This window comes from Pyrus communis, chromosome 5 (assembly GCF_041283825.1).
Source record: "Pyrus communis isolate YQ-2024b chromosome 5, ASM4128382v1, whole genome shotgun sequence".
In the NCBI taxonomy this organism is placed as follows: domain Eukaryota; kingdom Viridiplantae; phylum Streptophyta; class Magnoliopsida; order Rosales; family Rosaceae; genus Pyrus; species Pyrus communis.
The window spans coordinates 3550001-3571649 of record NC_142569.1 but is presented as its reverse complement, the minus strand read 5'-3'; the positions used below and the strand labels follow the sequence as shown (position 1 = coordinate 3571649).

General features: G+C 35.3%; 2 protein-coding genes and 1 pseudogene across 3 annotated transcripts in view; 2 read left to right on the top strand and 1 right to left on the bottom strand.

Annotated features, from left to right (window-relative positions):
* The first annotated feature begins 625 nt into the window (after nt 1–625).
* On the top strand, nt 626–7832 carry LOC148696573 (cyclic nucleotide-gated ion channel 1-like). The gene is made up of 7 exons (XM_088693802.1): nt 626–995; nt 4426–4840; nt 5084–5299; nt 5398–5684; nt 5834–5951; nt 6044–6331; nt 7136–7832. Exons 1-7 carry the CDS (start codon nt 952–954, stop codon nt 7685–7687), a joined length of 1920 nt encoding a protein of 639 aa, XP_088549928.1. The 5' UTR covers nt 626–951; the 3' UTR covers nt 7688–7832.
* A 1079-nt stretch (nt 7833–8911) lies between these two features.
* Nucleotides 8912–9795, bottom strand: LOC148696572 (cysteine proteinase RD21A-like). The gene is made up of 4 exons (XM_088693246.1): nt 9697–9795; nt 9467–9604; nt 9176–9367; nt 8912–9052 (listed from the first exon to the last, which is right to left on the bottom strand). The coding sequence occupies exons 1-4, from the start codon at nt 9793–9795 to the stop codon at nt 8912–8914; spliced, it is 570 nt and encodes a 189-aa protein (XP_088549372.1).
* A 10095-nt stretch (nt 9796–19890) lies between these two features.
* The window catches only part of LOC137726401 (cyclic nucleotide-gated ion channel 1-like), a 7610-nt pseudogene continuing 5851 nt past the window's right edge, over nt 19891–21649 (top strand). Inside the window, exons 1-4 of the transcript XR_015962283.1 lie at nt 19891–20141; nt 20384–20598; nt 20693–20994; nt 21138–21238. The product of XR_015962283.1 is annotated as a cyclic nucleotide-gated ion channel 1-like (transcript). The remainder of the gene's footprint in view (nt 20142–20383; nt 20599–20692; nt 20995–21137; nt 21239–21649) is intronic.

Genomic DNA, 21649 nt, shown 5'->3' with positions numbered 1-21649 from the left:
GAAAGATTAATAATTTCAATTTGGGTTACTCTATCATGTTGTTCTCTCATCATTCCTCTAAATACCAAATTATCTAACCAAAACTTATCACAACTTCATCTCCTATACTTAGTTCACTCGCTCAATTCACTCATTCTAGTTACGTTTTTGTAAAGAAAAAAATTGGTTCAGAAATTTGAAATTTTTTCTGTTAAAATGTTCACACAAATATTTTACGAGAACGTAATGTTAAATTAAATCAAAATAAGTGCACCTAATCAAATTATCACACAAAATTGCAAAAAATTCAAATTTAGGAATTCTATTATAAGGACTCTCCCATTGGAGGCAATATTCCTTTAGGAACACAAAGATTCTCTTTAAGTCCTTAAATGAGTACTCAAAAGTGGTGGTGGGAGTCCCTAAATAGGGATTCCCATTGGAGATGCTTTCACATATTTGGTTTGAAAATTCATCACACATGAGGGGGCGTGTTAGGATGTGAAGATAAAAGAGTCACATCCTTGAAAGGAAACCTTGTATAAAGTTATAAAAAGTCAGACAACTCCCCATATTACTTAGTTTTACGGTGTAACCTCTTCTAGCATCGCTCTACTAGTACTATCAATGAAGTAAAGCCTCCACTACTTTGAATAGAAAAAGACTTGGCCATTGGGAACAGATCAGAAGACCCATTGCAGAGAAAAGTCTTGGTCTTCGTTTTTTTATCTCCGTCAATTCGAACAACTAGCCTGTCTCAATTTATATGGCAGAAAAAAGTCCTAATTTCTGGATCTCCTGATCATCAGTTGCTAATTTCCAGAATGCTAGCAAGATTATTCAGTTTCTGCATTTCACTTTGTCCAAACTCCCCCTCTTCTCCCTCTCTCTCTCTCTCCCTTTGTTATGCCGAAGGCGTCGTAGCAAACTATCTATAGGGTATCGCTGCTGTAAAGCCACCGGTACTGAGTGATGGCTAAGCGTAAAGTAACGTGTGATGTGGAGAACTCGACAAGGTAAGTTGTAAGCTCAACTTCTATGCATTTCATTTTTCCTTTTTTTCCATAAGTGTTGCATCAAATAATAGGAGCGTATCTCCAATCAGTGTTCTAAAAAGCCCTGGCCAACTATGCGCTAGGCAGCTGTCCATCAACATGATTAATTATAAGGCGTTTAAAAAATAATTAGGTGCTTGTCTAAACCTGCTTAGGCGGCTGCTTAGCCACCTGCCTGAATCTCAACTCTAATTTAGACGGAAAATAGGTAACTTCTATTTTGCATTTTATTTTTCAACAAATAGTTAGACAGAAAATAGGTAACTTCTATTTGCATTCTATTTTGTAATATATGTATTTATATATTTTTTATTCAGGTCAATTCAGTTGCTTTCTGATTGATTCCAGTTTCATTATGTTTAAATTGTTTAAATTATGCATCATTTACTCAATTTTGAAGTTTCAAAATTGTATCTTTCAATTGCGTTTTATCCACTGCTATATATCCAAACATTAATATTTTTTAAATGCATGCTTTAGTTTAAAACCATAACATGTAAGTTAAGTTTAAATTAAAAAAAAGTTTAAATTAAAGAAAAAACATTTTAAACTCAAAAGAAAACAAATATACATTTTTATCAACAACAAAGAAATATTGTGATATAGGTACTTGCAATGCAGGTAGATAATATAATTAGTTTTTGATAAAGGTAGATAAAAAAAATTAAATCAATTTGTATCATAGGTAAACTACGAACAAAAACCTATGGAATACGCAAATAAACTTGTGATATGGTAGATTAATACAATTAATCCGTGATATAGGTAAAATACAAAAAATAATATAAAAGGTACATTAAGAAAAAAAAAACATGTGATATAGGTAAATGAACACCAACGAATTTCATAGAATCAAAATGATTTTCATAAGAAAACAATGACATTGATGAGAAAAACACAAGGAATTGAAAACCTTAAATAAAAAGGGTTTTAAAACAAAAAAGAAGGAGAAAGATGAACACAAGATTGGCTAATGCATGTAACTTCTCTCCATGTCTCAAAGCACCATGTTTTTTATCTTCAACAAGCCACATTGTGAATTGATATTATTGATTGCCTTCAATCACTCTCTCATGCAAGCCCTTGATCTTTGCTTCTATATTGACCTCAACCACCGACGGTATTCAAGGTCTAGTGTTCAAGCTGTAGGAATTTGTGTGGAAAGAGGATGTAGTTCAAATACTACGGGAGAGTTCAGTTATTAAAAGGGATTGGTTCAAATCCCATTATTAAGGATTAGTTCATCTACAAATAATCAATGACAGTTAATTTTATAAAACATTTTTTTTACGACAATTTTATAAAACAATTAAGGGACGTTTTGATATAGGCGCCTCGTTTTTTAATTTTTTAGACTAAACATACACTCATTTTGAAAATTTGATCAAGCATTTTCCTAAAATTTTGGTTATTAATTTCAGTTTTTCACATAAGTTTATTTTGTTTAAAATTTTAGTTTTTCACGACTTTTCCTAGACATTTCGTTTTTTTTTTTTTTCTTTTTTCTTTTCCTATTATCCCTATATTTATGCATTTATTATCCATCTCTATGCATTTTTTTATTGTTTTTTATAATTTTACTTTTTTTTTGGTGTGAATATAGTAGAATATTTATAAAAAAAAATTGTCAGATTTTATTTTTTAGAAGACCCAACACATAATAAAGATTTGTTTGATTATATAGCTACATCTAGATACCTATAATATGGACACATTTAGTTTTATATTGGATTTGATTTTTTGTATTTCTCGGTACATTTGGAATGTAAATGTACCGAAAGGGTTATCAGATAGAGACATTTGGTTTTGTGGTACATTTGTGATTTTTTGTTCATTTGGTCTTTTGGTACATTTGGAATCTAAACGTACCAAAAGGGTTACCTGATAATGGGCACATTTAGTTTATCTGTACATTTAAAATCTAAACGTACCAAAGGGGTTACATAACAATGGGTACATTTGGTTTTATGGTACATTTGAATTTTTGGTACATTTGGTTTCTCGGTACATTTGAAATCTAAACGTACCAAAAGTCGATACTTTTATTCTCAAATGTACCATAAGTTTTAAGTATATTTTTTTATATATCTATACGTGAAAAAAATATATATTGAAGACTTTTTATTGAGACATTTGTAATGGAAAGAGATTTTTTTTTAAATACTGATAATAAGGTAATGAGGAATTAGTTAATTAAAATTTTATTTTATTTTATTAAATAAAATGTCATTTAATGTGTAGAAGGGGATTGATGAAATCAAATTCCTATATTGTAGGCAATTAGTTGCTAAGTTACTTTATGCCTCTATATAAATGCATTTAAATTAATGACATGGGAATTAAATAAATAGAAAATTATTGAGGTGACAATTAATCAAAGCACCTTAATCAAATCTTTAAAATAGATGAGTGTTTAATCTAACAACTATAGAAAAGATGTAGGGCATTCTAATTTTCCCAACAATTAATCCTATAATTAAAGGAATACGTGTATTTACAGATTTACTACAATTTATAAATTTAGGGAGTATGAAAATAAAAATAAGCTAACATGTAATCCCAGTCATCGGACTTGTCTCAGCAATAACACACAGAAGTGACTATTTCTAATTATGGCTCACAAAATCAGAAGTGACTATTTCTAATTATGGCTCACAAAATTGAACTTATATCAAGTTTACTTTTTGTTTTTTTAAGAAAAAGTATAAACATATATATATATATATATATATATATATATATATATATATGTTATAAAACAAATTTAATTAGAATTAAAAATTTGATGAGGCACTAGCTAGGCCGCTGCCCTTCCCCCAACTAGCGCACTTTAGAACCTCATCTCCAATTAAGCTTTTCATCTACCAAGCACTGATATTTGTCTCAACTTAGTTGAACGAAATCTTAAATTTAATTTACATATAATTAAATACATTTATAGCGAGTTCGATATTTAAGAGTGACTAACCTTGCCACTTAGTACCATGATCTAGTGGTGTTCCTCTTCATGATACTTAAGAGTGACTAACCCTACCACTTAGTACTACAGTCTAGTTGTATTCCTCTTTAGTTGTAAGTGACGGTCTAATTATATTCCTCTTCACTTGTTAGTGAGCGGTCTTAGATTTGATTCTTGCCAAAGACGAATTTGAACCACATTATTACTAGCCCATTGTGAGGCTTAGGCTACTCTCCGACCCTCTTAGTATAGATAATATTATTTGTTAAAAAAAAGTGACTAACCCTGTTAAATGACCAAGATTAATTTGTAGTGACTTTGTTGTTGTGGGTGGTGCACAAGATTTTGATAATACATAGCCAAACGTTTGTTGAAGAGAAAATTAATAGACCACACCTCGATCTGATGGTTCAAGCTGCGTCTTTTTTTCAGTACTAAACAACAAGACGAATATGAGACAAATGAAGGATATTATGGAGCACATAAGGAACTACCAATTAATCCAAAATTTCTTGATGTACGTGGGCTAACATTCCTCGCATCGTGGAAGACGATATTTGCAATATCATGTACATTTGGAATCTTGGTGGATCCTTTATTCTTCTATATTCCTTTCGTCAATAAGAATATGAAGTGCTTCGAGTTGGATAAAAAGTTGAAGACAGTAGCTCTTGTATCACGATTACTTACAGATTTCATGTATGTAATCGACATTATCCTTCAAATTTGGATCGTGATTTTGGCAAAACGAAGGATATTAGTCAATAATCCTTTTGCAATGTTGGCTAAGTGGGCTTGGAAATCATACATTATTATGGACATTTTGGCCGTTCTTCCTGCACCTCAGGTACGAAAACTCTTTATTACGTATAGAGTCTAATAAGCCCCTCTTAACATGGACTTCTAGCTCCGCTTGAGATTTTCTCGCAACGTCCATCCTTTATAATATAACGTACTCACAGACTCACAGGAGGGATCTCTCTGAGTACACACACACACATCTATGTGAAATTCGAATTTGCATTATGTTAGTTAATTCAATTCCAAATTATGATTAGCCTTGATCGTTATCCTCTGTTATGACATCCAGGTTTTAACATTTATATTGTTTCCGAAAACGAGGGGCTCAAGCTCTTTGCTTGCTAAGGAGCTTATGACTACTCTTGCTCTGTTACAATACGTCCCAAGGATTATTCGCATCTACGTATCATGTAAAGAATTCCACAAGAGTCGTACAACTGAGACTGGAAAATGGATATTCTTCAAAGGAGGATTCAGCCTCTTTCTTTACATCCTTACTAGTCATGTAAGTTTCGATCATATATACAAATTAATCTTATCAGAACAAAACTAGCTCAAATCCTGTACAATCATTATCTCACTTACTACTTGTTGGTCCTTTAGGTACTTGGAGCTTTTTGGTACTTTTTAGCTATGCAAAGAGAGTCAACTTGCTGGCAACTTGCTTGTCAAAGTGATCAAAATGGATGTAAACCTAGTACTTTTTACTGCAATGATCGTTTGTTCCAAAATATCACAACCCTAAATGATCTATGCCCTATAAATCCGTCAGATGTAAAAGTTTTCGATTTTGGGATATTTCTTGATGCTCTTCAGTCCGGTGTGGTGGAGTCAACGGACTTCCCCAGAAAGCTTTTGCATTGTTTCTGGTGGGGACTTAGAAATCTAAGGTTTGTACATGGATAGGGCAACATCGGCAAAGAATTTCCATTATCAATGCACAAGAAGTTTTGGAAGATTTTCTTACTTTTAGGCTCTGCGCGCATTGAATTTAATTATACTTCAGATATTATTTCTTATATGTGATTTTTGCATGCAGTTCTCTCGGATCAAACCTGGAGACCAGTAGCTACGCAATGGAAAATCTGTTTGCCGTTTTTATTTCTTTATTTGGCTTGCTACTACTTATATTTTACCTCAGTGGAAATTTGCAGCAGGTTGGTGACCAATAACATCTTTGAACCCTAGCCTTCATTCCTGGTTTTGATATTTCAGGATTTAATGAACTGATGACCTTACTGTGTAATAGATATTTACGCATAGGGTAACTAGATCATCAGATAAGAGGAAAGTTCTACGGCAGAGGTGGAAAGTTCAACGGCTGAAGGAGATGAAAGAGTTGGAGATCCAAAGCTGGTTTTCTGAAAATGGCATTGGCATCCCTAAGCATATGAAGAAGGTGATTAAGGAAAGGCTACAAATACATCTAGAAGAAGAAAAAAACATCGATGTTAATATGAAGAGTATCATCTCTATTGTTTCCGTGGAAGATAAAAGATTAATCAAACTCTATTTATGCTGGTCTACGCTAAAAAAAGTAAGTTAATTACTCTTTCTCTGAATTAAGTACGTACTGTTGGGGTGAAAAAAAACTTAGAGTACACAACTCTAACACAAGTGTTGGAGAGACAATACAAGTAAACAAATTACTTGTATTACACAAACAAAATATTACAACACTCTCAAAGACACTTTAGAAGCAATGACACTCACTCACTTTCTACAGACAAACTCTAGAGCACTCACACTCTTACAGGACTATTCTTTCTTCTCACTCTCACTTGCTTGCTTGCTTACAAGCTTGCTTGGTTGGTTTGTTGATTTGTTTATTTGTTGATACAAATGGTGTGGATGCCTTCTCCTTTTATAGGCATGGATGGAACCTTGGAGAAACATGGACACACCATGCTAGAGATATCTAGATAATTCCACTAACTTCCTAAGCTAGAATTATCTACACTAATCTTGCATGTTGGTGGAAACCTCACCATTCTTCTAGACTCTTCCACCAACTTAAGAAACAACATTCTAGTCATTTCTACAAAGTACTATTTTAACTTGGATAATCTAGCTAACCAACCTTAGTGAATGTTCTAGAATTCTTTATTCTAGATTTGTGTAGGTCCTTTAATAAGATGGGGTTAATTTCTTTAACACGTACTGGATACATGCAAATTGCACGCATCCTTTAGTCGCCTCGTGTCGTTAATTAACTAGTACCACCAATACCCTTCAATTTTTTTTTTTTTTTTAAAGGTACTGTAGAATTTCCCTGTGTTCCCTATAGCTATTTTGTCGTATTTATTCCCTTTAATTTTTTTCTGAATATATCTTACTGTAGGTGCCAATGTTTCGAACCCTGGATGAAGAAGTGCTGAAAATAATTTGTCAAAGCCTTACACCAGTGATGTTTACTGAGGATGCCTACATTGTTGAAGAGGGGAAACCGCTTGATAAGATGTTATTCATCACGCAAGGCATTGTATGGAGCTACAGATCTAGTAATAATAATAACAATAATCATAATAATACTGGATGCACTCGCTGTCTTAAGAAAGGTGATTTCTACGGAGAAGAACTTCTAGATTGGGTATCGAAAGTTAGCTCCTCGATTGCCTTACCGATCTCGACCAGGTTTGTCAAGTCCCACACAAAAGTTGAAGCCTTTGTTCTAAGGGCTTACGACTTGAAAACTATAGTCTCCCAAAACTGGTTGCGTTTTGTCATGGTCACTTCGCCCTCTCGGAAGCAGCATCTAGCAGCTTCTGCCCTTCAAGAAAGTTGGCGCCGCCATCATGAAAGGAAGGCACAGGCTCTGCATCTTGCCCAGGTGAGAGAAATGGGGAATAAAGAAATAACGGATGAAGTACCTCTTCTAGGTCAGTTCAAGTAGTTCGATCAATACTTGTGTACTTAAATTGATGCATATTATTTCAGCACATAAGGTGTGTCGTACTATCAACTTATATTGTAACTAAGCAGAATTCACGTTCAGAAATCTGTTCAGAAGTCCAAAGTATTCCTTATTGATTTAAGAAGGGAGAGGGCTAACTAATTAATTTGTTTCCATCCGACTGAAGACAAGGTCCATATAAGTTAGGCATTGGAATTTCAGAATTACACAGTATTCATCCTCTCACAGAATCATTCAGTTATTTTCTGCCGAGCATTAGCAAAAAAGTTCTTGTGGGTTGGTTCGGGGGGTGTATGCCGAATATTTATGAAACATATTTCGGTAGTAGCTGCCGAACTTGCCAAACAATTCGCGAATACGAACCTCTAAGAGGATGAAGTTGGTGTCATATTTTAGGGGTTGGAGAGAGTGAATAAGTGTAGAAAGAACAGAGTTTTGTGTGAGGATGGACGAGAATTCTTTTTTTTTTTTTTTTTTTTTTTTTCAGTGAACAATTTCAGTTTTTAAAAAGAGAGATGATAAATAGCAAGTTTCTTGTAGTTCATTTGATTAAGAGCATTCGTTTTTACGCTCAAAGTCTCATGATCAAATCCTCCTCACGGTAGTTTAGATAAGTTGTGTAAATTATCCTATCATTTGTAAGAAAAAAAAAGATGTTATTAACACTTCAAAAATATCAGTATTATGAAGTCTATTGTAAGATGCACTTTCATCCTAATATGACCCCAAAAAAAAATGTAAGTTTAAAAATAAAAGCAACAAAAAAAAAAAAAAAAAAAAACAGAAAGTATCAAATTTGTTTCAAAATAGTTATCAAATTAACTCGAAAACCAGTCATGGTTATCGTTCCGGAGTGAGAACAGTTTTTGACCTAATTTAAAGACCATATATTCTAAAGCCAGGACAACAACTTCGTTCAATCTGCCTTCAACCTTGTGCTACAGGATTGGGGGGAAAACACATTTCAAACATCAACTGTGATCAATCAATTTATTGTGTCCATTGCATCAAGCAGAGAAAAAAGTTTCCTCCTAAATGTTTATGTTTCTGGTTTTGCTTACAGCATATGTTCAACGGAATCACTGTTCATGGGAACATACGTCAGTAAAACAGGATGAACAAATTCCTGTTTGACAAAATATAAATAGCAATAGTAACAGCAAACTTCAAACTTCACAGAAACAATAACTTCTCTTCCCGCTCTTAGCGCATTGCAGCAAACTGGTTCATCTTCCACTGCAGAGGTTGGTATGTCTTCTCTGTTTGCTCCTCTTTAGTCCATGGGAATTTGTGGTGGGCCATTTTTCTCTTCTTTGCAGATACTCGCAAGTAGTCTCCGTAACTCTGCGTATAGAAAATACGAGGGACATCAGTCACTTATTACTTAAACCAAAGGCTGATTCTATTAGTTCAATGTACATACTTTGTAAAGAAGAGGAGAGGAGTCTATTAATTCAATGTACATACTTTGATTGCACAAACCCCATATGTTAAACTAGTGTTCCTTCTAATGTAAATGTATCCGCCCATCCCCCAACTAGTCCCCCATGAATTCTTTACAATCCAGTAATCTTCATCACCCTCAGAACCATATCCCACTATAAGAGCTGCATGGTCAATGTCGGTTGGATCAGAGGAGCAGTCACCCTCATAGATACCCTGAGTGGATGGTGAATCACATTACATTTTTATCTATTGTGTCTTGCTAACGTTTCAGACATCCAAGCAACAAGTAAAGCAAACACAAATTCAACTTACTCCGGTGTAAAGTTGGAAATCCCAAGCAGAACCGTCCATACCAACACTAATGGGCTGCTGAACAGCAGCACATAAAAGATCACCGTCTGTTTCTCCCACATCATCATATCCGTCAATGGAGACGGCTTTGTTTTCCTCCTGTGTAAGGCAGCACACAAATAAGAACAGACGAAAAGTGGATAAAATTTATTCCAGACAAAAGCATTATAAGCTATAGTGAGGAACCAGACCTTGGTGGTGCTGCATGTACCATCCACACCGGTGTATGGATAATCAGTTTCCGCATCAATACCACCATTGCTAATAACCCATTCAAAAGCGTAGTCCATGTAGCCTCCCTCACATCCTTCGTTACTGCTGTCACAATCCACAAGCTCTTGAAAGGTTAATGAGGTCTCCAGTGACTATTGCGTTGATTCCTTCAATAGCTCCAGTGCTAGAGAACTTCTCACAAGGCATACACTCATTCACTCATATTTGTAGGTTAATGTGGCGGATTTTCAAGCCTACACGTGGACAACAATTGGGTGACGTGGAACGCGTGTAGCCGTTTGGCTTCACACGAGGACAACTCGCTCTGATACCATGATGAAATTGAGGTTTCACCATAAAACCAATTGGCAATATGGGGAGTAGCCCAAGACCATATAAGCACATAGCAAACCTTGTCCCCTCACCGATGTGGGACAACTCTCAACATGATAAACCATATCAACCGTACAAGTCGAAAAGTGTGCCAAGTCAGCAAATCCTAGCTCCCGCCATTCAAACAGATTGCCACAATTCAAATATCAGTCAAAGGATATTTAAACAATCCTAGCTTATCTACATCTCTTTGTAATCTGTTCAGTTCTAGCTTATCTATATCTCTTTGTAATCTGTTTAGTTGTTTTGTAAATCTGAAATACTTGTAATCCGTAACAAACAGTTTCATGTAATCTCTATAAATATGAAGTCATTGACTCACTCATGATTAACTGAGTTGAGGTTATGCAATTCAGATTTTCATACCCTAGTTTAGTTTATTTCATGGTATCACAGAGCTAAAGTCATATGACAATCTTTGATCCAATTTTTTTTTCTCTCCTCACTCAAATGGCAACCCAATCTCCTCTCCATATTCTACCCAATGTTTCCCATTTTCTTACAATCAAATTAGATCTTACGAACTATCCCCTTTGGCATGCCCAGATGTTACCCTTACTTCGAAGCCGAAATCTTGTTTCCTTTGTGGATAGAATAAGCAAATGCCCGCCTGCATTCCTGAAAGATGATGCTGGCAACGTTACCGACTTGGTGAATCCTGAATTTGACACCTGGTTACAATAGGATGCCATGGTCATGTCATGGATCAACTCGTCCGTTCATCCTACTGTACTAGCAGCCTTGATTGGGAAGACTAGTTCCCATTCTTCTTGGACCACTTTTCGTGATACATATGCCTCTCAATCCACCGGTCGCCTTCTCCAGCTTCGTAGTGAGTTAATGAATACTCACAGAGGTGATTCTTCCATTTCTGATTTTTTTGGATAAAATAAATTGTCTTGTCGATACATTGTCACTCTTTGGTGCTCCTATATCCGATTCGGATTTAGTTGCTGTTATACTTAACAATGTTGGCCCAGCATATGAAAGTACAATTTCCTCCGCTCAAGCTCGTGAGGAAGCCATCAGCTACGGTGCACTTGAAGCCCTTCTTCTAGGAGCTGAACGCAGGCAAAAGATGCACTGCTCATTTGTTGCAGAAACTGGACCCACAGCTCTCGCTGCTACTCGAGGTTGTCATGGTGGCAGCCACGGCAATCATGGTCGTGGAACGTTCTCTTCCTCTTCTCGTGGAGGACGTGGCTCATCATCAACTATGAGAAATCAGTACAGGCCTGCCAATCCAAATCATCATCCTGGAGCTCAGTTCCGTGCTGTCAATGATGGAGTTCTTGGTGCTCCTCATTCTTTTGGTAATTCTTCTGGACGCATACACTGCCAAATTTGTCGCCGTCTGGGTCATTCTGCAATTGAATGCTACATTCGCTTAAACATGGCGTATGAAGGTCCTGTTCCCGCACCTAAACTCCAAGCCTTTGCTGTTGCAGCACCATTGTCTTCTGCCTCAACTCCTGCAGTTCAAAATTGGCTATTTGACTCCGGCGCAAATGCACACATCACCAATGACCCTGGACAAGTTAGTAATCCATGGCCTTACAGCGGCACAGATCATGTCAATGGAGTCGTGGGTGGAACAGGTTTGGATATCACTCATATTGGTTCCTCTTGCATTCACACACCACACCATACATTTAACCTTCCCAATACCTTACTTTGCCCTAATGCTTCTACTAATGTCATTTCAATCCATCAATTTACCAATGATAACAACTGCTCCCTAACACTTTACCCTACGTTTTATCATGTCCAGGATCTTCACACGGGGAAAACCCTTTTCCACGACTGTAGTAGGAATGGTTTCTACCCTTTTTCAAATGTCTCATCAAATAACAGTGGCGTCCATGCATTTGTAGAAAGTAGAGTGTCAACTACTATGTGGCACTCTTGATTAGGGCATCCATCATCAAATGTTTTGAAGTTTTTAATTAATAGAAATAAATTACCACTTAGTGGTAATGTAACTCCTGACTTTTGCCACTCATGTCCCCTAGGTAAAAGCCATAAGTTACCATTTAGTTTGTCTACTTCTGTTTCCTCGTTTCCATTAGAAATTATTCACTCTGATGTATGAACTTCTCCCACTTATTCAATGAATGGTTTTAAGTATTACGTTGTGTTCGTTGATGATTTTTCTCGTTACTCTTGGCTATTTCCTTTAAAATTAAAATCGGATGTGTTTGCTACATTTGTGTCATTTAAAAAGCTTGTTGAAAATATGTTTAACACAACCATCAAATCATTTCAATATGATGGAGGCGGAGAATTTGTAAACAATCATTTCAAACAATTCTTTGCTAATCATGGGATTAATCATCTTCTTACATGTCCTCATCACCCTGAGCAAAACGGAATTTCTGAAAGAAAACATCGTCATTTAGTTGAAACCGGGTTAACATTACTTGCCCATGCCTCTGTCCCCACCTCTTTTTGGGATGAGGTGTTTCACACTGCCACTTATCCAATTAATCGGCTACCAACCAAAGTTTTAGGTAATGAGAGTCATTTTCAAAAATTGTTTTCAAAACCTCCTCAATATGATTTTTTAAAAGTTTTTTGTTGTGCTTGTTTTCCATATCTTCGACCCTATAACACAACCAAACTTGAATTTCGATCCAAAAAATGTGTTTTCTTAGGTTATTCCTTAAACCAACAAGGATATCGGTGTTTAGATTTGTCTACAGGTTGCATTTTTCTTTCTCGCCATGTTATTTTTGATGAGAAGTGTTTTCCATTTAAAGAAACCACTCCTACTACAGCTACAACTTCCTTATCAGTTTCCCTTATCCTACATCTTGATTCATACCCTTCATCCCTTCAACCTTATCCTCCACCGACTCCACCGCCTCACTTCAATCCTACTCATATTAACACTCCTCAAACCACTCCACCTGTCCCATCTCAACAAACCCCACCTAAGCCATCATCTTTCTCCATAAACTCACAAACTACAACACCAACTCACCCATTACCTTAAACGCACACCCCGACACCCTCTCCTACCCTTGCCGTAACACCTATCCTAAAACTCTTACCTATGAATGCAAGTTTACCAACTACTTCTATTGGTCATCAAATGATCACTCGAGCAAAGGATGGCATAAGGAAACCCAATCCTAAATATAGTTTTCACACTATTTTAGCTAACGATATTATTGAGCCGACTTGTTTTTCCCAGGCCAATAAGCCTCCTGAATGGAGAATAGCTATGGTGGACGAGTTCAATGCCTTGCAACGTACCGGAACATGGACTCTCGTTCTCGTTCAACCATCAATAAATGTACTGCTGAATAAATGGGTCTATCGCATTAAAAGAAAATCTGATGGTTCCATTGAGCGATATAAAGCTCGTCTTGTTGTCAATGGATTTCATCAACAAGAAGGTATTGATTACAATGAAACATTTAATCTTGTTGTGACTCATGCCACCATTCGTATGATATTGTCCATTGCTTTACACTATCAATGGCTCATTCGACAACTTGATGTCCACAATGCATTCCTTCATGGAACACTAGCTGAGGAAGTTTACATGCGTCAACCTTCAGGTTTTGTTGATCCTCAATTTCCTTCTCATGTTTGCCGTTTACGCAAGTCATTATATGGCTTGAAACAAGCACCTCGTGCCTGGTTTTAGTGTTTTTCCCATCATCTTGAAGACTTGGGATTCATTGCTTCCGTTGCCGACTCTTCCCTTTTCACACTCTTCAACGGGAAAACTGTGGTCTAATTATTAATTTACGTGGATGATATTCTTATTACAGGAAATGATACTTCACAAATTTCTAGTCTCATTGCACAACTCGGCAATATGTTCTCTATGAAGGATCTAGGTCCTCTAAGTTATTTTCTGGGGATGGAAATAAAGCGTACCTCTCAGGCCATGTACTTATCTCAGTCTAAATATATTCTTGATCTTCTCACGAGGACAAATATGGCTGATGCAAAGCCATTGACCACTCCTGCTGGTTCTGGACGTAAACTCAGCTTATATGAGGGTGAACCTCTTTCTGATGGCACTACATTCAGAAGTGTGGTAGGTGCTTTACAATACTTGTTTTTCACACGTCCCGACATCACCTTTGCCGTAAATCAGGTATGCCAATACATGCATTCTCCCACTACCAGTCACTGGGCAGCAGTGAAGAGAATTCTTCGATATTTAAAAGGCACTCATGATCATGTTCTAGTCTACACACCCAGTTTCTTGGCGCTCACAGCTTTTGCCGATGCTGACTATGCGACTGATCCTGATGATCGCCGATCCACAGGTGGCTATTGTATTTTTTGGGGGGATAATCTTATTTCATGGAGCTCCAAGAAGCAACAGGGTGTATCTAGGTCCAGCATAGTGGCCAAATATCGTCAACTAGCATACACAGTAGCCACTTTATCATGGTTTAGACAACTTTTTCACGACCTTCACTTATTTGTTGCACCTCCACGTTTATGGTGTGATAACATAAGTGCCCTAGCAGTTGCTTCCAATCCAGTCTATCAAGCACGCATGAGACATATTGAAGTCAATTATCATTATGTTCGTGAAAAGGTTGTTCGGAAGGAAGTTGACGTCGGATATGTGGCTACTACAGATCAACTTGCTAACTTGTTAACCAAAGGCCTTTCATCGTCTCATTTCTCATATCTTCTCTCCAAGCTTCCCGTTCGTCAGTGCCCGTTAAGCTTGCGGGGGAGTGATAAACCATATCAACTGTACAAGTCAAAAAGTGTGCCAAGTCAGCAAATCCCAGCTCCCGCCATTCAAATAGATTGCCACAGTTCAAATATCAGTCAAAGGATATCTGAACAATCCTAGCTTATCTACATCTCTTTGTAATCTGTTCAGTTCTAGCTTATCTATATCTCTTTGTAATTTGTTTAGTTGTTTTGTAAATCTGAAATACTTGTAATCTGTAACAAACAGTTTCATGTAATCTCTATAAATATGAAGTCATTGACTCACTCATGATTTACTGAGTTGAGCTTATGCAATTCAGATTTTCATACCCTAGTTTAGTTTATTTCAGAAAGCAATTAGAACTTAAGCACAACTTTACACTTTTTTCTTCTTCTTTTCTTCTTGCCGCATATAGCTTCTTTTTTTCTTTTTTTTTTTTTCTCAAACATTTTTTTTTTACGCCACTACTTTCTTTTTCAACTTTTATTTATTTATTATTATTATAATTTTTTTTTTTTTTTTTTTTTTTAACTTTTCACTTCACTATTTTTGCTTCATTAACCAATAATCATGAACAATGTTGAACTCCCTTTCTTTATAAAATTGCTATACAAAATCCTTAGAAAAGGGTACGAAGATTTTACATGAAGCTAGGTAGGGAATATTTAGGTTTAAGAACAAAAAGGCTTATATAAAGGTTCAACGGGGCTAACTAGGGAAAATAATAACAAGGGTTGGCTAGAAAGGCTCAAGTGAAAGAAGAAGAAAAAATGCCTATGTCGTTTCCAATATTTTATATGAATTGATGAATGCAATGAAAGGTATAAAGCAAGTTCTAGAGATACATGTAAAAATGAGATCATACGCACAATAATAAATGAGATTGATGCATAGTGGTTCAATCTATTTTTGGCTCAAAAGCTCACAAGGATTACATAAGCTCACTAGATTCACATCTGAAGCGTTAAATCATGCTCTAGTTTCACATCAACAAGGCTATGTGCATTTTGTCTTTCCAAGTCATGGTCATAAAAAATATGGTTAAAACAAAAATAATGTAAAGAACTAATGTCAAGCTTAAATTTCTTGAAAGTTACGAAAAGATTAAGACCGAATCTCATAATTGAATTGGGAAGTAGCTATCAAAAAAACAAGACTCAAAGAAAAATAAAATATTTTTGAGTTTTTCAAAAGTATATAATATTTTTTTTTAGAACTAAAACAAAAAGAATGAAAAAAAAAAAAATGTAGATGCATCCACCCCCAAACTTGAGTTTTTGAATTGGCAACAAGGTAAAGTGACTTCAATTTTCTGCAAAAACAATAAACAAATGGGTAAGATAGACAAGAGACCTAGGAGAATATTTTTTTATTGAAAAAAAAAAACTAAAAAAAAACATTAAAGCTAAACCAACTAAAAAATGTAACAATCCAATTAAGTAAGTAACAGAATCAAATTCGATCCCCGGCAACGGCGCCAGAAATTTGTTGAGAAAATTAGACAACAGAAATTAGGCTCATTAAGTCTCGAATTTTTGTGCTCGCAAGTATACGAATCAAATGACAATATAGCATATAAGCACATATATCATCCCACAGAGACCGAATTGATTCTAAAGTCCTACTTACTAAATTGAAACAAATTATAATTGAGAAGCTTTAATGGAAAATATTTGATATTTTGAATTAAACTGAAATAAAATGCATGTAAATTATAAATTGAAAACACAAGAAAAGTAGACCTAGGGCATCCGAATTCATTGTAACAAATCCTACTTAATTCTTTTAATATGTTATGCTCAAGTAGTTCCCCAATATTGATGATCAATTTTTCCTAAATTATTCAACGATCATGGCATCTGGTAGGGCTGGTCCATAGATTTTTTAGGTCGAGGGCAACACCAAAAAATGTGCCCTCACTTCATATAAAAAAATTATTTGTTTTTACACGTACGACATGGATAAAATTATATTTAGAAAAACACTTCAAACTCAGTTATTTAGAAATACGGAAAAACTAATTTATTTTATATCGAGAGAAGGAAACCAAAAAACTTCAGGCTTATAACTAGATAGATTATGAGTTTTGTCTTCCATCTAAACTTTTAAAGTGTTTTTGTATAAATCGTGAGGTGTTTATTCTTATTTACTAACATCATCAATATAAGACTTAAAAAATAATGATATTTTCGAGCATTTAAGGATATGTATAAGTAATGAATGGGCACCAAATTAAACCTTTTGATGACACATCATATGATTTGCAAATTTGGTCTAATAATTAGTTTACACATTACCCTTTGTTGAATATTAGACTTGAATTGGAACAAATTGGAACAAATGTTTAAAAATAGCAACCCACATAGTTACTAGCTAGTAATTAAAAATAAATTAACAACCAAACAAAAATTTGTAAAAATTGAAAAAAAAAAACATGCACATAGCATTTCAAATTTAGGACCTCTCGTTAGTTTTAAATACAAAAACCATTGCTTCTAATTAAACTTCTGATCATTTAGCCAAATTTTATAAATTTATACTGTTATGAACAAAAATTTGTAAAAATTGAAATTTAATTAAGCACACATGATGTTTTGACCCAAGACCTCCTCATTAATTTCAATCAACAAAATCACCAGTTCTAGTTAAATTTCTTTGTCATTAAACCAGATTTTATAAATTTATACTCTTATGAAAACGTATATACATATGCCACACTAATAATTTTGGTGCCCCTAATTTTTTTGGGCCCCAGACTGCCTTGCCCGCACTGGGCCTAGGCCGACCCTGGCATTTGGTTGCATCAAAAGCATCCTTACATGTCAACCCTCTATGTTATATAGACGAATTTAAACAAGTAAGAACCCATTAAGCTTCATGGAAATCGTCGGAAAATCACACAAACCGTAATTGCATGGCATCTACAAATAGGTGTTTATGGTATCAGTTGCAAGAAGCTAAAATCGAAGTTAAGTATGGCATCTACTCTAACTTGCATCAAATCAACTTAACTAAAACTTAGATGGTGATCAAGCATCTAAATAAAAATTAAGCGCATTACGATTAGCAAATGATACTCCATAAAGATGAAAAACATGATAACAACAATGCCACAAGAAAATTAAGTATTCATGATCAGGCTACATCATAGTCCTAGCAAAGAAAAGAAAACTATAAACTTCTCTTCCTCTTCCCTTCTTTGCCGCAACACGGTTTGACATTAATTGTGTTTGGTGGCTTTCTAACTCTCCACAAGGAGAATTGATCTCCTTAATATAATCTCACGGCAAGAATTGGAAAGGTTAATAGAAAATGCCAAATAAATGACCACTAATCATAGTTCTAATGGACTTTCAAGTCCTTATTAAAGAAAATGAAAAATAATGGAAATAATAAAAACTAATAATTAAGTTCTCTCTTATACTCCAATGAATAGCATTTCCATGTCCATTTGATCTTCAAAACCATTGCAGTTTCATGCATTTGTCTTGGTGCAGTTAATTTGCTTCTTGCTCCACTGTAATTACTTTAGACACTCGAAAAACTTGTTTTCCACTCCTTTTTTGCATAACTCCGGTATTGAATACCTATAAATTAAAACAATAGAATTAGTGCATTTAACCCATTCATATAGACAAAATCCAAAGAAAATATAAGAAAATATGCATCCATCAATTCACGAATTTTCAAAATTATCACAAAAAAAAATCCGAAAAGGATTCGGATTCCTTTTCTAACGTGAGATTCGTGTTCTCAATAGTGTGAAAGCTATCACCAATTTTTGTTGTGATTTGCTTTACCACTACTACCTAACCCCTTTTTTTAACTACCTTCTAAAGCATCTTTTCATGCTATCGAGGTCGCGGAAGAATTATTAAAAAATAAATTGGCGTCGTTATTGTCAACTGTACGTACTAACATGAACATTTAAATTAGTTTAAAAAACAAAACATTACTAGAAAGAAAAAAAAAATGAAAAACCAAATAGGTCAGTGATATAATTTGCGCTGTTTATGGTGGTGGGACTCTAGCTCTTACCAACCGTGTGTTTTGTTTTTTGTTACCGAAGGGAAGATTATGTGTGGTTGAATCAATACACAATTTCTGCTACTTGCAAGGCATAAGAACTGCAAGAGTTTCATCGGAAAATGCAAATTGATTGTCTTACTTCAAATTATACTGAGGTTTTTCTATTGCTAAATCACATTGAGCTAAGTAGTTCGTAAAATGCAAGTTAGACAACAGTATTGGTGTGGATCATGATGGTAAAATGGTAGTTGATGAACAAGATTAGTGTCATTAGTTGTGGACCGTGACGTATCTTTTTAAATTTTACAGATAGATAGAATTGAAGATGCAACTTCTCATAATATTTGGGGATTAAGCCTCAAACACTTTGATTAGAAAAAGACTTGGCCATGGGGTGCTATCAGAAGACCCAATGCAGTGAAATGTCTTGATTTTTGTGTCTCCGGCAGCCCCGCTTGATATTATAGTCAATTCGAACAACTTGTCTTAATTAATATGGGAGAGAATTCTTAATCTTCGATCTCGTGATCATCAGTTGCTAATTTTCAGAATGCTAGCAAGATTATTCAGTTTCTGCAACTCTTCACTTTAAAAGGGCATGCAAGCAACCATCCAGGGTATCACTGCTATAAAGCCCCCGGTACTGAGTGAAGACTAAGAGTAAAGTAACGTTTGATGTGGAGAACTCGAAAAGGTAAGTAGTGAGCTCAACTTCTATGCATTTCTTTTTTCCCCTTTAACGAAGTGTGGCATCCAATAATAGGATCGTATCTCCAATTAAGCCTTCCATCTACCAAGTAACGGTATTTGTCTCAACTTAGTTGAAAGAAATCTTAAATTTAGTTTACAAAGAAATTATATGTATTTATAGCGTTATTTTTTTTTTCCAGTACTAAACAACAGTACGAACATAAGACAAATGAAGGATATTATGGAGCACATAAAGAACTACCAATTAATCCAAAATTTCTAGATGTATGTGGGCTAACATTCCTCGTAACGTGGAAGAAGATATTTGCAATATCATGTGCATTTGGAGTCTTGGTGGATCCTTTATTCTTCTATATTCCTTTCGTCAATAAGAATACGAAGTGCTTCGAGTTGGATAAAAAGTTGAAGACTATAGCTCTTGTATCACGATTACTTACAGATTTCATGTATGTAATTGACATTATCCTTCAAATTTGGATCGTGATTTTGGCAAAACGAAGGATATTAGTCAGTAATCCTTTGGCAATGTTGGGTAAGTGGGCTTGGAAATCATACATTATAATGGACATTTTGGCCATTCTTCCTGCACCTCAGGTATGACAACTCTTTATTACATATTGAGTCTAAATAGCTGCTCCCAACATGGATTTCGGGCTCCGTCTGAGATTTTCTTGCAACATTCATCCCTTATGATATAACATACTCACAGACTCACAAGAGGGATCTCTCTGAGTACACACACATGTACATCTATGTGAAATTCGGACTTACCAATACGTTAGTTAATTCAATTCCAAATTATGATTATATTTGTTGGTTATCCAATGCTATGCCAGGTTTTAACATTTATATTGTTTCCAAAAACGAGGGGCTCAAGTTCTTTGCTTGCTAAGGAGCTTATGACTACTTTTGCTCTGTTACAATATGTCCCACGGGTTATTCGCATCTACGTAGCATGTAAAGAATTCAACAAACTCCTACAACCGAGACTAGAATATGGATATTTTTCAAAGGTGGATTCAGTCTCTTCCTTTACATCCTTACTAGTCATGTAAGTTTCGTTCACATATATGAATCTTTTCAAAACAAAAACAGCTCAAATCATGTACAATCATTAACTCACGCACTACTCATTGGTCCTTCAGGTACTTGGAGCTTTTTGGTACTTTTTAGCTATGCAACGAGAGTCAACTTGCTGGCAACTTGCTTGTCAAAGTGATCAAAATGGATGTAAACCTAGTACTTTTTATTGCAATGATCGTTTGTTCCAAACGATCACAACTCAAACGATCACAACCCTAAATGATTTATGCCCTATAAATCCGTCAGATGCAAAGGTTTTCGATTTTGGGATATTTCTTGATGCTCTTCAATCTGGTGTGGTGGAGTCAACAGACTTTCCCAAAAAGATTTTGCATTGTTTCTGGTGGGGACTTCGAAATCTAAGGTTTGTACATGGATAGGGCAGCAAAGAATTTCCGTTAACGATGCACAAGAAGTTATTGAAGATTTTCTTACTTCCAGGCTCTGCGATCATTAAACTTAATTATACTTCAGATATTATTTCTTCTTTGTGATTTGTGCATGCAGTTCTCTCGGATCAAACCTCGAGACCAGTAACTACGCAATGGAAAATCTGTTTGCCGTTTTTATTTCTTTATTTGGCTTGCTACTATTTATATTTTACCTCAGTGGAAATTTGCAGCAGGTTGGTGACCAATAACATCTTTGAACCCTAGCCCTCATTCCTGGTTTTGATATTTCAGGATTTAATGAACTGATGACCTCACTGTGTAATAGATATGGATGTTGAATAAGAAGAGTATTCAAGATAACTCTAATGATCCCAAGAAGAAGAAAAATAGAGCACACTCTTAAAAGAAAGCTCACAAAACAAACTAATTAGCAAAGCTTTTCTTATTTAGCTCTAGGCTTTGTTTTTCCTTGGATGATATACAATGCTTGGGGACTTGGGTATTTATAGCAAACCAAATGAAAGCTACACCACACACTTAATTAAACTAAGATTATTTGCTACCACACAAAACCCATTAATTGCACCTAATTTTTTCCACTCAACCATACCTAACATTGATTCTACC

What these genes read in the sequence shown, in the direction of transcription:
- LOC148696573 (XM_088693802.1), top strand. Translation starts at nt 952, where the DNA reads ATGGCTAAGCGTAAAGTAACGTGTGATGTGGAGAACTCGACAAG. An exon ending in GATGTGGAGAACTCGACAAG is followed by an intron (nt 996 to 4,425) that starts GTAAGTTGTAAG and finishes TCTTTTTTTCAG; the next exon opens with TACTAAACAACAAGACGAAT. An exon ending in CCGTTCTTCCTGCACCTCAG is followed by an intron (nt 4,841 to 5,083) that starts GTACGAAAACTC and finishes TATGACATCCAG; the next exon opens with GTTTTAACATTTATATTGTT.
- LOC148696572 (XM_088693246.1), bottom strand. Translation starts at nt 9,795, where the DNA reads ATGGACTACGCTTTTGAATGGGTTATTAGCAATGGTGGTATTGATGCG. An exon ending in GTACATGCAGCACCACCAAG is followed by an intron (nt 9,605 to 9,696) that starts GTCTGGTTCCTC and finishes TGCCTTACACAG; the next exon opens with GAGGAAAACAAAGCCGTCTC. An exon ending in ATTTCCAACTTTACACCGGA is followed by an intron (nt 9,368 to 9,466) that starts GTAAGTTGAATT and finishes CCATCCACTCAG; the next exon opens with GGTATCTATGAGGGTGACTG.